The 14374-nt window shown below is 46.3% G+C and overlaps 1 protein-coding gene across 1 annotated transcript in view; it reads left to right on the top strand.

Moving 5' to 3' along the window:
- Positions 1-14374, top strand: part of gabbr2 (gamma-aminobutyric acid (GABA) B receptor, 2) — a 214396-nt gene that overhangs the window by 150238 nt on the left and 49784 nt on the right. Inside the window, exons 8-12 of the mRNA XM_048229821.1 lie at positions 876-936; positions 8865-8945; positions 10011-10161; positions 10667-10799; positions 14075-14182. Coding sequence (XP_048085778.1) covers positions 876-936; positions 8865-8945; positions 10011-10161; positions 10667-10799; positions 14075-14182 — 534 coding nt within the window. The remainder of the gene's footprint in view (positions 1-875; positions 937-8864; positions 8946-10010; positions 10162-10666; positions 10800-14074; positions 14183-14374) is intronic.

The following is a 14374-nucleotide window of genomic DNA, read 5'->3' on the forward strand; positions in this document are numbered from 1 at the left end:
CACAATGGGGAATGTATTTTTCACTTTGTAAACTTTATACTTTTGAGATATTAATAAAAAACAAGCTTATTTTCCCCATAGACTTTGCATTAGCACTATGACATCACAATGGACTAATTAACTTGATTTCCACCTGTATCAACTTCCAGCTGCTTACTACTAGGACCCATCAAAGGGCCAGTTAAACTAATTGAACCTGTATCAACTGCTTTCGCTTTAACTAGGCCAACTCTCTCTGTGCCTCTCCATTCTACAAGGATATAAGGCACATTCCATCCAAATTTTCTATCCATTCATCCTCTTTCAAACCATTCACTCATCCACCCATTAAACTATCCATCAACATCCATTAAACAATCTGCCTATCAACATCCATTCAACTTTCTGTCTATCAACATCCATTACACTATCTACATTCAACTTTTAAACTATATACTCTGTCTCAGGCTTTAAGCATACAATCTGGCTCTCTTACAGTAAGACTACTATTTCCTCTGCCCACAAGTGTTTAAAAATAAATGTCCTCACTACAATAATTCACTATTAAATAATTTAACTATTTAAACTACTCAACTATTTAACTGTTCAGCCATTTCAACTGTCAGTTGTTATCAACTATGACTCCTGCCAACTGTTTCCAAATAAAAGTTTGTTTGGCATTTTATGTTAATATACAGTATGTTTATATTTTCATGCACTGGTAATTTCCTCGAAATTACATTTTCTAGTTTATCCTGCTGGTTGTTTAATGAGAAAACTATTGATTTGTTTATTTATTGAATGAGGTTTTCATTTGATTGATTGATGGATTGACTGACTGATTGATTTGACTATATTTCATGTGCCGTCAATTTTCTCTCTTTCTCTCTGGACAGGGTCAAGTCATGTTCAGGAATGGAGAGAGGATGGGGACCATTAAATTCAATCAGTTTCAGGGTAAGTAAACAACCTTTCTAAACTGCATTGCTTCTCTGTGTAAAATGACTGTACGCAGTGAAAGGCATGATGGGCGTTAGTTTTACGTATGGATATGGCTTAACCAAACAAATGCTACATAAAGTAGGAGATGTGTGTGTTGTGCTAAGTGTTTGTGGAAATGTCATCTGTTTGTGGGGGGATATCTGTGCTCATGAGTCATGTCATGTGTGTGAGTGTCAGTGTATGTGGTTTATGTTGGTCTTTTTGTGTGTGTGTGTGTGTGTGTGTGTGTGTGTGTGTGTGTGTGTGTGTGTGTGTGTTGATGTGTGTGTATGTGTGTGTGTGTGTGTGTGTGTGTGTCTGAGCTAGGCGTGTGTGTTTGTTGGTGATAGGCTGCCCTTTTGTCTCTCTTTAATGGGAAAGGTGGAAGCAGGCTATTGCCTCTTTCCCCCGGGAGATTAATCCACTGTGTGTGTGTGTGTGTGTGGTGGCTGTTGACTGTGGTTAGAGGAAAGCCAGGGTTGGATCAGATTAACTGTTTTCTGAAGGTTTAATCTTTAAATGGGGGATTCCCACCTCGACACCCCATTGCTTATGGCTGTGTGTTTCGGGTGTGTGTGTGTGTGTGTGTGTGTGTGTGTGTGTGTGTGTAAGCTGTTTTTTACTTGGCCTGCCCTTAGTAGAGGTGTCTCCCACAGCACATTACATCATTGTCTGTGCATGTGTGTGTGTGTGTGTGTGTGTGTAGGATAGAGAGAGACATCCTTTTTGGTTAGACAGGGGGCAAGAATAAGAGGCATTTCTGTGTGGTTGTGTGTGTGTGTGTGTGTGTGTGTGTGTGTGTGTGTGTGTGTGTGTGTGTGTGTGTGTGTGTGTGTGTGTGTGTGTGTGTTTATGTGTCTGTGTGTGTGTGTGTCAGGTAGGGTGGTCTACTAGGCTGTGTGAGTCTGTCTGTAGGTGGTAGCTGCCAGTGCTGAATAAGTGGAGAGAGAGAGGAAGAAAGAGAGAAAATAGGAGAAGGAGGTGGAGGAGATGGAGGAGGTGGAGGAGCTGGAGGAGGTGGAGGAGCTGGAGTGTGTTATCAGCGGTGTGGTGGAGAGTTCTCTAGCCTCTGCACTGCCACAACAATCACACAGATTTAACCGGCCCCAGGCAAAGCAGGCAGAACCATGTCCATCCTTAACCACAAGCTATCTCTCCCTCTCTCTCTCTTGCACACACACACACACACACACACACACACACACAAACTCACAAACTCCCCCCACGCACTTTTCTCTGTCACTGTCATTTTCTCCCTCAGAATCTCACTCTCATGTATCACTTGTACGCAGTCTCTCTCTCTCTCTCTCTCTCTCTCTCCCCCTCCCTCCCTCTCTCCCTCCCTCTCTCCTGCTGTCTGGATGCTAATAGATATGGGGAGTGTGAGGAGGGCTGGCCCAGGCTGAATATGTTAGCGGGCAGCGAGGCCAGGGCTCTGACCTGCCATCCATCTCCTGTGTGGGAGACGCTGCTCTCCAGAGAGCCTGGTCTGCGTCGGCTCCCCTCACCTGTCCCCTCCTCCTCCTCCTCCTCCTCCTCCTCCCCTCCCCTCTTCTCAACTTCTTTTCTCATCTACCCTCCTCTGTCTTCCTCTCCAACAATATCTCTTCTTTTCCTTTCTTTTCTTTTTGTCTCCTCTCTTCTCTTCTCTTCTCTTCTCTTCTCTTCTCTTCTCTTCCTTCTCTCCTTCCTTCCTCCCTCCCTCCTCCTCCTCCTCATCTCCTCTTCTCTCCTTCTCCTCCTCCTCCTCCTCCTCCTCATCTCCTTCTCTCCTTCTCTCCTCCTCATCTCCTCTCCTTCTCCTCCTCATCTCCTCTCCTTCTCTCCTCCTCCTCATCTCTCTTCTCTCCTTCTCTCTCCTCCTCCTCCTCCTCCTCCTCCTCATCTCCTCTTCTCTCCTTCTCTCCTCCTCCACTTTCCTCCCTCCTCTCCTCCTCCTCATCTCCTCTTCTCTCCTTCTCTCCTCCTCCTCATCTCCTCTTCTCTCCTTCTCTCCTCCTCCACTTTCCTTTCTCCTCCTCCTCCTCATCTCCTCTCCTTCTCTCCTCCTCCTCCTCCTCATCTCTCTTCTCTCCTTCTCTCCTCCTCATCTCTCTTCTCTCCTCCTCCTTTCCTCTCTCCTCCTCCTCCACTTTCCTTTCTCCTCCTCCTCCTCCTCATCTCCTCTTCTCTCCTTCTCCTCCTCCACTTTCCTCTCTCCTTCTCCTCCTCATCTCCTCTTCTCTCCTTCTCTCCTCCTCCACTTTCCTCTCTCCTCCTCCTCCTCATCTCCTCTTCTCTCCTTCTCTCCTCCTCCACTTTCCTCTCTCCTCCTCCTCCTCATCTCCTCTTCTCTCCTTCTCTCCTCCTCCACTTTCCTCTCTCCTTCTCCTCCTCATCTCCTCTTCTCTCCTTCTCTCCTCCTCCACTTTCCTTTCTCCTCCTCCTCCTCATCTCCTCTCCTCCTCCCAGCAGCTCCAACTACCTCACCCAACTCCTAATGGCCCTCTAATAGGCCTCCCTTAATAAGCATGTGTTCATGTAAACTAAGTGGAGAGAGGGTGGTGGCGATGATGGTGTGTGTGTGTGTGTGTGTGTATGTGGTGGCATGGGTGTGTGTGTGTGTGCGTGTGGGAAGTGTTGGGTCAATCAAATTTCCGGAGGAAGCTGCGGTCCATTTTCATGTTCATAAATAATTACTTATACGACTGTGTCATAAATTACGCCAGCATTGAGGCAAGTCATTCATTGCATCCTCTGTAGGAGAAAAAAAAGAAAAGACTAATAATAGTGTGTATGCGATGCGATGGTGGTGAAGTGAAATGAATTGTTAATTTCCTGCCGAGTGACCCTGCCTGGTCCCGGTAGTGCCCGCCTGATAGCAGCGAAGCCATTAGCTGGCACACGGTGCGTGTGCTTGAACCTTCATGTGGTCCTCCGATTAAATCCGGGTCTGGTGATTAAACAGTGGGCATGAAATGGCTTTTTAAAGATGGGGAGGGTGAGCCCGACGCTCCAGCCTCGTGCTGACAGATCTGGAGGGAGATGGAGTCGGAGGAGCACTAGTCATCAGGAGATGGGTCTCTGTGTGTGTGTGTGTGTGTGTGTGTGTGTGTGTGTGTGTGTGTGTGTGTGTGTGTGTGTGTGTGTGTGTGCGTGCGCGTGTTTCTCATCACAAGAACACAGGCGATTTCTCGTTTTGCCATACACCTCTTTCCATCTGTTCCTTTGTCCCTCTGTCTGTCTGTCTGTCTGTCTGTCTGTCTGTATGTCTGTCTGTCTGGATGTCTGTCTGTATGTCTGTTGCTCTCTGTCTCAGTTTCCATCAAATCTCCTCTCCTCCTCTCTCTCCATTTCTGTCTTCTCAGTCTCTCTACTTCTCTATCTTTTCCCATAGCTCTGATTCTGTTTTTCAACTCATCATTCAAACAGTAGGCTTTACTTTACTTGTGCAATAATAACATGTTTCCACAAAATCATCCACACACCCACACACCCACCTATACAAACACACACACACACACACACACACGCACACACACACACACACACACACACACACACACACACACACACACACACACACACACACACACACACACACACAAACTCAAAACTCCCCCATGCTTTTCTCTGTCACTGTCATTTTTCTCCCTCAGGAATCTCACTCTCATGTATCCTTGGTCTTGGTCTCTCTCTCTCTCTCTCTCTCCCTCTCCTCCCTCTCTCCTCTCCCTCCTCTCCCTGCTGTGTCTGGATGCTATTAGATATGGGGTGTGGGAGGGCTGGCCCAGGCTGAATATGTTGGCAGGCACGTGAATGGAGCTCTGACCTGCCATCCATCTCCTGTGTGGGGCTGCTCTCAGAGAACCTGGTCTCGTCGGCTCCCCTCTGTCCCCTCCTCCTCCTCCTCCTCCTCCTCCTCCCCTCCCCTCTTCTCAGCTTCTTTTTCTCATCTACCCCTCCTCTGTCTTCCTCTTATTAATATCTCTTCTTTTCCTTTCTTTTCTTTTTGTCTCCTCTCTTCTCTTCTCTTCTCTTCTCTTTCTTCTCTTCCTTCTCTCCTTCCTTCCTCCCTCCCTCCCTAACTCAAATCCTCTTCTCCTAGACACTCTTCTCCTCCCCCCTTTTCTTCCTATCTCTTTCCATCTCTCCCTTCCTCTCCTTTCATCTTCTCTCTATCCCCCTCTTACCAATTTATCTTTTCCCAGCCTCTCTTTTCCTCTTCCTCCCTCCTCCTCCTCCTCATCTCCTCTTCTCTCCTTCTCTCCTCCTCCACTTTCCTCCCTCCTCCTCCTCCTCCTCATCTCCTCTTCTCTCCTTCTCTCCTCCTCATCTCCTCTTCTCTCCTTCTCTCCTCCTCCACTTTCCTTTCTCCTCCTCCTCCTCATCTCCTCTCCTTCTCTCCTCCTCCTCCTCATCGCCTCTTCTCTCCTTCTCTCCTCCTCATCTCCTCTTCTCTCCTTCTCTCCTCCTCCACTTTCCTTTCTCCTCCTCCTCCTCATCTCCTCTTCTCTCCCTTCTCTCTCCCTCCTTTCCTCTCCTTCTCCTCCTCATCTCCTCTTCTCTCCTTCTCTCCTCCTCCACTTTCCTATCTCCTCCTCCTCCTCATCTCCTCTTTCTCCTTCTCTCCTCCTCCTTTCCTCTCCTCCTCCTCCTCCTCATCTCCTCTTCTCTCCTTCTCTCCTCCTCCACTTTCCTCTCTCCTTCTCCTCCTCATCTCCTCTTCTCTCCTTCTCTCCTCCTCCACTTTCCTTTCTCCTCCTCCTCCTCATCTCCTCTCCTCCTCCCCAGTAGCTCCAACTACCTCACCCAACTCCCTAATGGCCCTCTAATAGGCTTCCCTTAATAAGCATGTGTTCATGTAAACTAAGTGGAGAGGGTGGTGGCGATGATGGTGTGTGTGTGTGTGTGTGTGTGGTGGCATGGGTATTGTGTGTGTGTGTGTGGGGAGTGTTAGGGTCAATCAAATTTCGAGGAGGAAGCTTTCGGTCCATTTTTCATGTTCATAAATAATTACTTATCTGACTGTGTCATAAATTTCACGCCAGCATTGAGGCAAGTCATTCATTGCATCCCCTCTGTGGGAGAAAAAAAGAAAAAGACTAATAATAGTGTGTATCACGATGCGATGGTGGTGAAGGAAATGAATTGTTAATTTGTCCAGTGACCCTGCCTGGTCCCGGTAGTGCCCCCTGATAGCAGCGAAGCCATTAGCTGGCACACTAAGTCTGCGATGTTTGAACCTTCATGTGGTCCTCCGATTAAACGGGTCTGGTGATTAAACAGTGGGCATGAAATGGCTTTTTAAAGATGGGAGGGTGAGCCCGACAGCTCCAGCCTGGAGTGCTGACAGATCTGGAGGGAGATGGAGTCGGAGGAGCACTAGTCATCAGGAGATGGGTCTCTGTGTGTGTGTGTGTGTGTGTGTGTGTGTGTGTGTGTGTGTGTGTGTGTGTGTGTGTGTGTGTGTGTGTGTGTGCGTGTTTCTCATCCACAAGAACACAGGCGATTTCTCGTTTTGCCATACACCTCTTTCCATCTGTTCCTTTGTCCCTCTGTCTGTCTGTCTGTCTGTCTGTCTGTATGTCTGTCTGTCTGGATGTCTGTCTGTATGTCTGTTGCTGTCTGTCTCAGTTTCCATCAAATCTCCTCTCCTCCTCTCTCTCCATTTCTGTCTTCTCAGTCTCTCTACTTCTCTATCTTTTCCCATAGCTCTGATTCTGTTTTTCAACTCATCATTCAAACAGTAGGCTTTACTTTACTTGTGCAATAATAACATGTTTCCACAAAATCATCCACACACCCACACACCCACCTATACAAACACACACACACACACACACGCACACACACACACACACACACACACACACACACACACACACACACACACACACACACACTTGTTGAGTGCTTGCTGCTTTGTCTAGTGATGGCACGCATTGAGTGCAGGGAGGAGGGCAGTGGTGATGGCACTGGAGTAGGCATCGACGTGTGTGTCGGCCGTGGTCGATGTTCCGTGACTCGAACGGCAGACAGGTGGGATCACGCGAAGCCACGTCAGATAGGCTGCACCGAGCGAGCTTCCCCACCCACCCGTTCCCCCACCCGTTCCCCCACCTGTCGACTGCTCAGGCAGAAGGTGTCGCCACGCAACGGAACAGAAAAACCTCCAATGTGGCGGCTCATTTATCTTTCTCTGCTTTTTCTGCAGTTCGCCCCAAAGAGGCCATGTTTGAGCAGAAAGAGGCTGAAGCTGACATGAGCTGAAGCTGACATGAGCACACACACACACACACACACACACACACACACACACACAGAAACACATTGTTTTTTTTTCCAGTCCACTCTAGGGTTTACTGATCATTTGCATATTGAGAGAAAATAGTTGCCTGGATTATAGTTCCCCATCCCCCATAATTTCTCCGAGCCCATCTGGGTATACGTGTGTATGAAAGCCTTTACATGGAGAGACGAAGGCAGAGGACCGAAGCTGATGGCTGATGGCTGATGGCTGATGGCTGGTGGCTGGTGGCTGGTGGCATGGTGTCAGCACATGTACCCATTTGGGACTAATACCGGCTTTGATGATGTCTCTCAGAAGGAACGAGACCGGCAACGGAACGAGCCCTTGGAGGAAGAAAGAAAATGTCAAGGATACATCAACATTTGAAGTCATTGTTACTGCACTTGTGAAGCCATTACGTGGATCTCTTGTTAAACGATGTCACAAAGTGGGGGTCTTTTTTTATACGCAAGATTAATTGTTTCCCCATGGGGGGCTATTCCACACAAAATCAGAATGTTGAAGTCTCTATTCTCAAATCTTCTCATTTTTGCAATACTCTCCCTGGCTTCCTGTTGCATTACAGCTGTACATTCTGGCCTTCCCGAGTGGGGGTTCAGTACTTGGATCAGTCTGTTATGTGAGCTCATAATGCCCCAAGGCTGGGATAAGGTTTTGCTGATCCCACATCAGGCCACAGGGGTCATTGTATTAATTTGGGTTCCCACCTTTATATATCCAGAAAGGGTTGACAATGAATACATTGGGCTTTTAACTGCATTGGCATTAAGGCCATTCATCCCATATTCACACATTTTCAATCATGTAAGATGGATGGATGGATGGATGGACCAACCAATCAATCAATCAATCAATCAGTCAAACAATCAATCGCGGTTCAGTCTGTCGGTTGATTGATCAATCAATCAATAAATCAGTCTGTCATCATATAATCAGTGAGATGACGAGTACTGTATATAAACCAAGGTGTTTAGGTGTCTCCTGGGTTTGTGGCTTAATGTTTCACACAAGCCCACGTTTCTAAGCCCACTATCAAGGTCATTTGATTTGGCATCATTTTCTTCATCCTGTAGAGGAGCCTCGCTCAGTACCCCGAGCACTCCTCCTAATGTTCAGTGCCTAAGCACATCGGGAAGACTGTGTTCTGACGGATAATGCAGCAGAAGGCGGTTCTGGTGCAGCTCTGTTTTGTGTATGTTTACGCTGATGAGTATGGACTCCCGGCCTGAGTCGCCGTGGCCACCTGTAAAGCTTCCTGACAGGCCGTTTCCATGACGTCAGTCCCCTGCTGTGTGGACGTGAGGAGTCGGGGAACATGTGGGCACTGCCAGGAGCCGGTGCTCAAAAACCTGCTGTTCTGCTGTGTTGGACAAGTGGAAAAATACTGTCTGTGTCAGTGCCAGTCTGGCTCTCTCATAAGCTGACTCTTCTCTTCTCTTTCTTTCTTTCTTTCTTTCTTTCTTTCTTTTCTTTCTTCTACTATCTCTCTTTCTGTCTCTGCCTTTCTCTGTCTACCTATGCCCCCCCCATCTGGTTCTCTGCCTGACTCTCTCTCTCTCTCTCTCTTTCTCATCTCTATCCCTCTCTTCTCCCCCCTCTCTCTCACACACAGAGGGGCATGAGGTGAAGGTGGGGGAGTATAACGCCATCGCAGACGTGTTGGACCTCATCAACAACTCCATCAGGTTTCAAGGTATGGATTTGTCTAAGACATGCATGTGTGTGTGTGTGTGTGTGTGTGTGTGTGTGTGTGTGTGTGTGTGTGTGTGTGTGTGTGGTGCATGTGTGTGTGTGTGTGTGTGTGTGTGTGTGTGTGTGTGTGTGCATGCATGTGTGTGTGTGTGCATGTGTATGTGCGTGTGTGAGTGTGTGCGTGTGCGGGATACATACGTAAATATCTGTGACACAAGGTCTCCCTCTCGTTTGATCACAAATGAATTATTCACAGCGTTATGTAGCTCATGCCCTAGTGTCAAAAGTGACCCCTTGTCTGCCTCTTGAGTGTCCTAGTAGCACACGAGTAAATCACAGCTTTTCAAGTCTAGTCCCCAACTAACAGAACTCAGTAACCTCAAAAATGCCTCAATTATTGACCTGTTTGCAAGAGGGTAGGAATGTAAGAAAATAGCTAATAACCAGGGCAAGGCCATGGTCATCAACCCAAAATCTATTAACTGACCTACATGTACAAGGCCTCACAAATTTGAGCTTGAAACACTTTTACTCATGTCTTTCTTTTTGAGTGTTTGTATGTTAGCAAGTCCCACCATACTGTACATAGATGTCTGGAAATTTCCGTGATTCAAGCTGTTGCTGTTCACTCAGTCTGGAACATAATGCCCATGCATCTCACACAGCTCACCTGGAATGAGCTTCCTCTTCCTCTCTCAGAGTGTTATTCACTGTACCTGGCAGCTGTAGTGCTGAGACGTGGAGAGAAAAGAGAGATGGAACATCACAGCTGGCCTTTTCCGGAGATTGGGACACTCTATTCCTTTTCACTCTTCACTCTGACACTTGAGAACATCCTCAGTGATGTAACCGCGGTGTTTCAACATCACCTCTGATCCTCTCACCATAGCAACTCAGCCGATGAGGAAGACAGACAACTGTCTTTTCTCGGAATAGAGATAATTGAGAAAAAACATGAACTCTGTTACAAAAGAAGCTATTTTTTCAACATCTTACATTTCTGCATGCTCTCTGTTCTGTCTAATTTCCTTTGCTTCTGTTCTCTGGTCTTCTCTCACTTCCTCAGGCCTGGAGCCTCCTAAGGACCGGACGTTTGTGCGTCTGCAGCGCTGGCATATCAGCGTGCCGCTCTACAGTATCCTGTCCACCATCACAATCCTGGGCATGCTCATGGCCGGGGCCTTTCTCTTCTTCAACATCAAGAACCGCAACCACAGGTATGGAACCAGGCAGAACAGTTTAGTGCTGGGCAGAGCAGGAACCACAGGTAGGGAACCAGGCAGAACAGTTTAGTACAGTACAGAGCAGGAACCAGGCAGAACAGTTTAGTACAGGGCAGAGCAGGAACCAGAAGCAGGGAACCAGGCAGAACAGTTTAGTACAGGGCAGAGCAGGAACCACAGATGGGGAACTACATTTGCAGAGTGGATCACTACAGGAACCATGGGTAGTGTGTCACACAACAAAGGTCAGAACAGGGGCTGCATGGTATAGATCAGGATGAACTGCCCAACACAGTTTCCCACTAACTCATGTAGCTTGCAAACACATAGTCTGCAGAGTCTGCTGTGCCCTTGTTAAACCATCTCGAAAACTCATACATTTATGTTGAAAGACTCGTTTTGTAGGACCACACAGAGAATGTTATGCAGAAAAGGTTTAAATTAATTGAGCACACGTTTTTGACTTGTCCTGTCTGTCTGTCTGCCTGTCTGTCGGTAGGCTGATAAAGATGTCCAGTCCGTACATGAACAACCTGATCATCCTTGGTGGAATGCTCTCCTACGCCTCAATCTTCCTCTTCGGCCTGGACGGCTCCTTTGTCTCCGACAAGGAGTTTGAGACCCTCTGCACTGTGAGCATATATTTATATTTATATTCACATTGTATTGATATTTATATTTATTTTGTGTTTGTATGTATATTTAAAATGTATTCATATCAGTAGATGATTGCCTTCCCCCTGCCTCCTAATTAGGGGGTAAGCGTGTTGAAAAAAAGGGCACGCTGCCAAGAGAGTATTGTTTTCACAGCTGTAAATTGCCACTGGGATTCTCTGGGGGGTTGGAGACCTGCTCTGCTAGTTGAGGGAGCACTGGCACAAGTGGTTAGATCTGCACTCAGCCCAGTCCAGCCAGCCCAGTTAGGAGTGGACTCTGGTACCAGCTCTGTCCCAGATCAGAGCCAGGTCTGACATGGACATGTCAGATCTGTTGCCAGATCTGTCCCATGGTCAGCCGTTTTTTTTTCTGGGTTGCCAGAATTCTGCGCCACCTGTTCCGGTGGTGGTGGTGTTGAGGCGAAGGTGGGGCCAGTTGATAACGGAGCGCAGAGCTGATTGATTCCGCCCCTGGGTGCGTTCGCTCGCTCGCTCGCTCGCTCGGCGCTTCTCTTACCTCTCTCGCCGCTCTTGCCTCTCTCGTCGCTCTCATTGGAACATGTCTGCTCTTTTAATTAGAGCGCTTTGATTACAGAGATAGTTAGGGCCCCGTGGGAGATAGCCCAAATAATATTAAAGCACCAAAGTGAGAACCTCACACGGAGCGCCACAGAAAGGGCCAGGGAGCGAGTGGCATCGCCAGGAAGGAACTGGGGCACTTGAGGACCATCTTCTGACCAAAATGTCCATGTATGTGGGCAAATATATTTCCCTATAAAAACATAAATTGCAACTGTGATTGGTTTATAAACAACAGCATATTTTGCATGTATGTAATAAAATCCAAATTTCCGATTACCGTATAGGGTAACACTTTATATTACAGAACCCTGCTACATACTGCTGAAGTACAGTGTAACAAACTGTGTAACAAAGTTGTGGCTGTATTCAAATCTAATGAGGGAATTAAAGTTTTATAGTTACCTACATGAAACAACCACATTGATATAATAGTTTTAATGCATTAATAATGTATAATAATGTATTTTCATGTATTAATAACAATGTATTGTATATGTACAACATAAGTACATGGTATCACACTTTGTTACACTGTACTTCATGGTGTAGATACACTCAAAGGTTGTAATATACAGTGTTTCCCTATTGAATATAGATACAACAGTTAGGTATAAGAGTTAGGTTAGAGCTATGTATTAATTGTTACACCTACCTTCCTTAATTTTTTACCTACGGCTGAATTACAGCCATGGCAATATCTTTTATCATCCCCACTCCTAACACCTAGGACCATGCTGGAAATAAGTATGTTACTTTAGCATGTGATCCTTTGCAGGGGCACCTGCAGGAATTAATGCTTTGGAATGCACCCCACCCATCGCCCCCCAAAAAAAAAAAAAAATACGCGTGGACAATATTTGTCCGTTTCCCGGTTTTAGCCCCGTGCATTGGACAGCAAAAAATTAGCCTACATAGCATAACAACATCCACATGCAATAATACAACAAGAACGTCTACTATTACCTATTCATTTGGACAACTTGATACAGCCCTATACAGGCTAAAGTTACCTTGTTTTGTTCTTGACGTCTGGCTTTAAACAGCTGTAATCCAGTCTAACGTTCTGACAAGCACACCAATTGCCTACCTTGTTCTTGCCCATCTGGAATAACTCCTCTAGCTTTGCTGCCTCCATACTTTCTGTTGTTTAAACTTGTGATATCCATCATGAGTATTGAATTAGTAAATTAGCTCAACATTGTGTGCTGATAACCATATATAGATAGATAGCCGAGTAAAAAAAAACAACAAGTAGCCTACGTGCCTGCATGCGTATTGTGTCTCCTGCTCAAACAAAATGTGTGCGCGTTAATTTTGATAAGTGTTTTGATAAGTTACGTAATAGAAAATTGTAAATAGCCTGATGGCAGCTAATGGGATACTGTGCATAGTTGGGAAGGTAGGGTTGGCCAATTTGGTGTGAATACACATTACACACACAAGGGAAATCTTCTCTCGTTGTTGAGCCTGATGGAACGCACAGTGCGTACGGACGTACACCTGCAGGCGTGCCTTATCCTTTGGATTACTGTTTTATCGTCTTTGATCCAGAAATAAATAAAAAAATTAAAAAACAAACCAAAAAAAAAAAAAAAAACTCCCACTCGTGTCATACTGCTTAATTGCACTAGATGTAATACACAACACATGTCCACATAGAGTAGCACATGGAGTAGAAACAGAGGGAGAAAGGAAGAGAAGTGCCTTCAACATAGTCTTCACACATCGGCACTGACATATCTAGTGTCAAGGATTTAGGTCCTGCTGCACTAGAGAGGAAGGGAACGAGGGAAACGGAGACAGAGAAAGCAACAGAGAGAGAGATAGAGAGAAGGAGGGTGGAAGAGAGAGAGAGAGAGAGAGAGAGAGAGAGAGAAGGAGGGGAAGAGAGAGAGAGAGAGAGAGATAAGGAGGGTGGAAGAGAGAGAGAGAGAGAGAAAAAAGGAGGGTGGAAGAGAGAGAGAGATAGATAGAGAGAGAAGGAGGGTGGAAGAGAGAGAGAGATAGAGAGAGAAGGAGGGTGGAAGAGAGAGAGAGATAGAGAGAGAAGGAGGGTGGAAGAGAGAGAGAGAGAGATAGAGAGAGAGAAGGAGGGTGGAAGAGAGAGAGAGAGAGAGATAGAGAGAGAAGGAGGGTGGAAGAGAGAGAGAGATAGATAGAGAGAAGGAGAGATAGAGAGAGAAGGGTGCAAGAGAGAGAGAGATAGAGAGAGAAGGAGGGGTGGAAGAGAGAGAGAGAGAGAGAGAGAGAGAAGGAGGGTGGAAGAGAGAGAGAGAGAGAGATAGAGAGAGAAGGAGGGTGGAAGAGAGAGAGAGATAGATAGAGAGAAGGAGAGATAGAGAGAGAAGGGTGGAAGAGAGAGAGAGATAGATAGAGAGAAGCATGGTGACTCACAGGTCCTGAAAAGAGTTATCTTTATCCATACAGACAAATGGGAAAACAGACTGCTACCAGGGGATTTCGTAATCACATTGTCTGTGTGTGTGTGTGTGTGTGTGTGTGTGGGCGCGCACACTATACTATACTTCGAAATTCACAGCATCAAAATTTAAGCATATTCCAGTACATTCCCGTTTAATTGTTAATCGGCAGACATCAGACATCTTTACGTCAGTGGTGTATTTTCTGTCCCCACATGGACTGATTCCAGACATCTTTCTTCTCTCCAGGTCCGAACGTGGATCCTCATAGTGGGCTACACGACAGCTTTCGGCGCCATGTTTGCCAAGACCTGGAGAGTCCATGCCATCTTTAAGAATGTGAAAATGAAGAAGAAGGTACGTTCATTTCATCAGTGCATTCATCATCATCGAGTCATTCCAATATTCTAAAGTGGTGAAGATTTCCATATTCTTATTCCTCATTGAAGCATTCTCCTTGCATTGATAAGACACACGTGACTCATTTTAAACCCATGTTTTGAAGGGAACATTAACTATGAGTTTTGTTCCCTTTACATGACAGATTGC

Source organism: Alosa alosa, chromosome 20, assembly GCF_017589495.1.
Source record: "Alosa alosa isolate M-15738 ecotype Scorff River chromosome 20, AALO_Geno_1.1, whole genome shotgun sequence".
NCBI lineage: Eukaryota > Metazoa > Chordata > Actinopteri > Clupeiformes > Clupeidae > Alosa > Alosa alosa.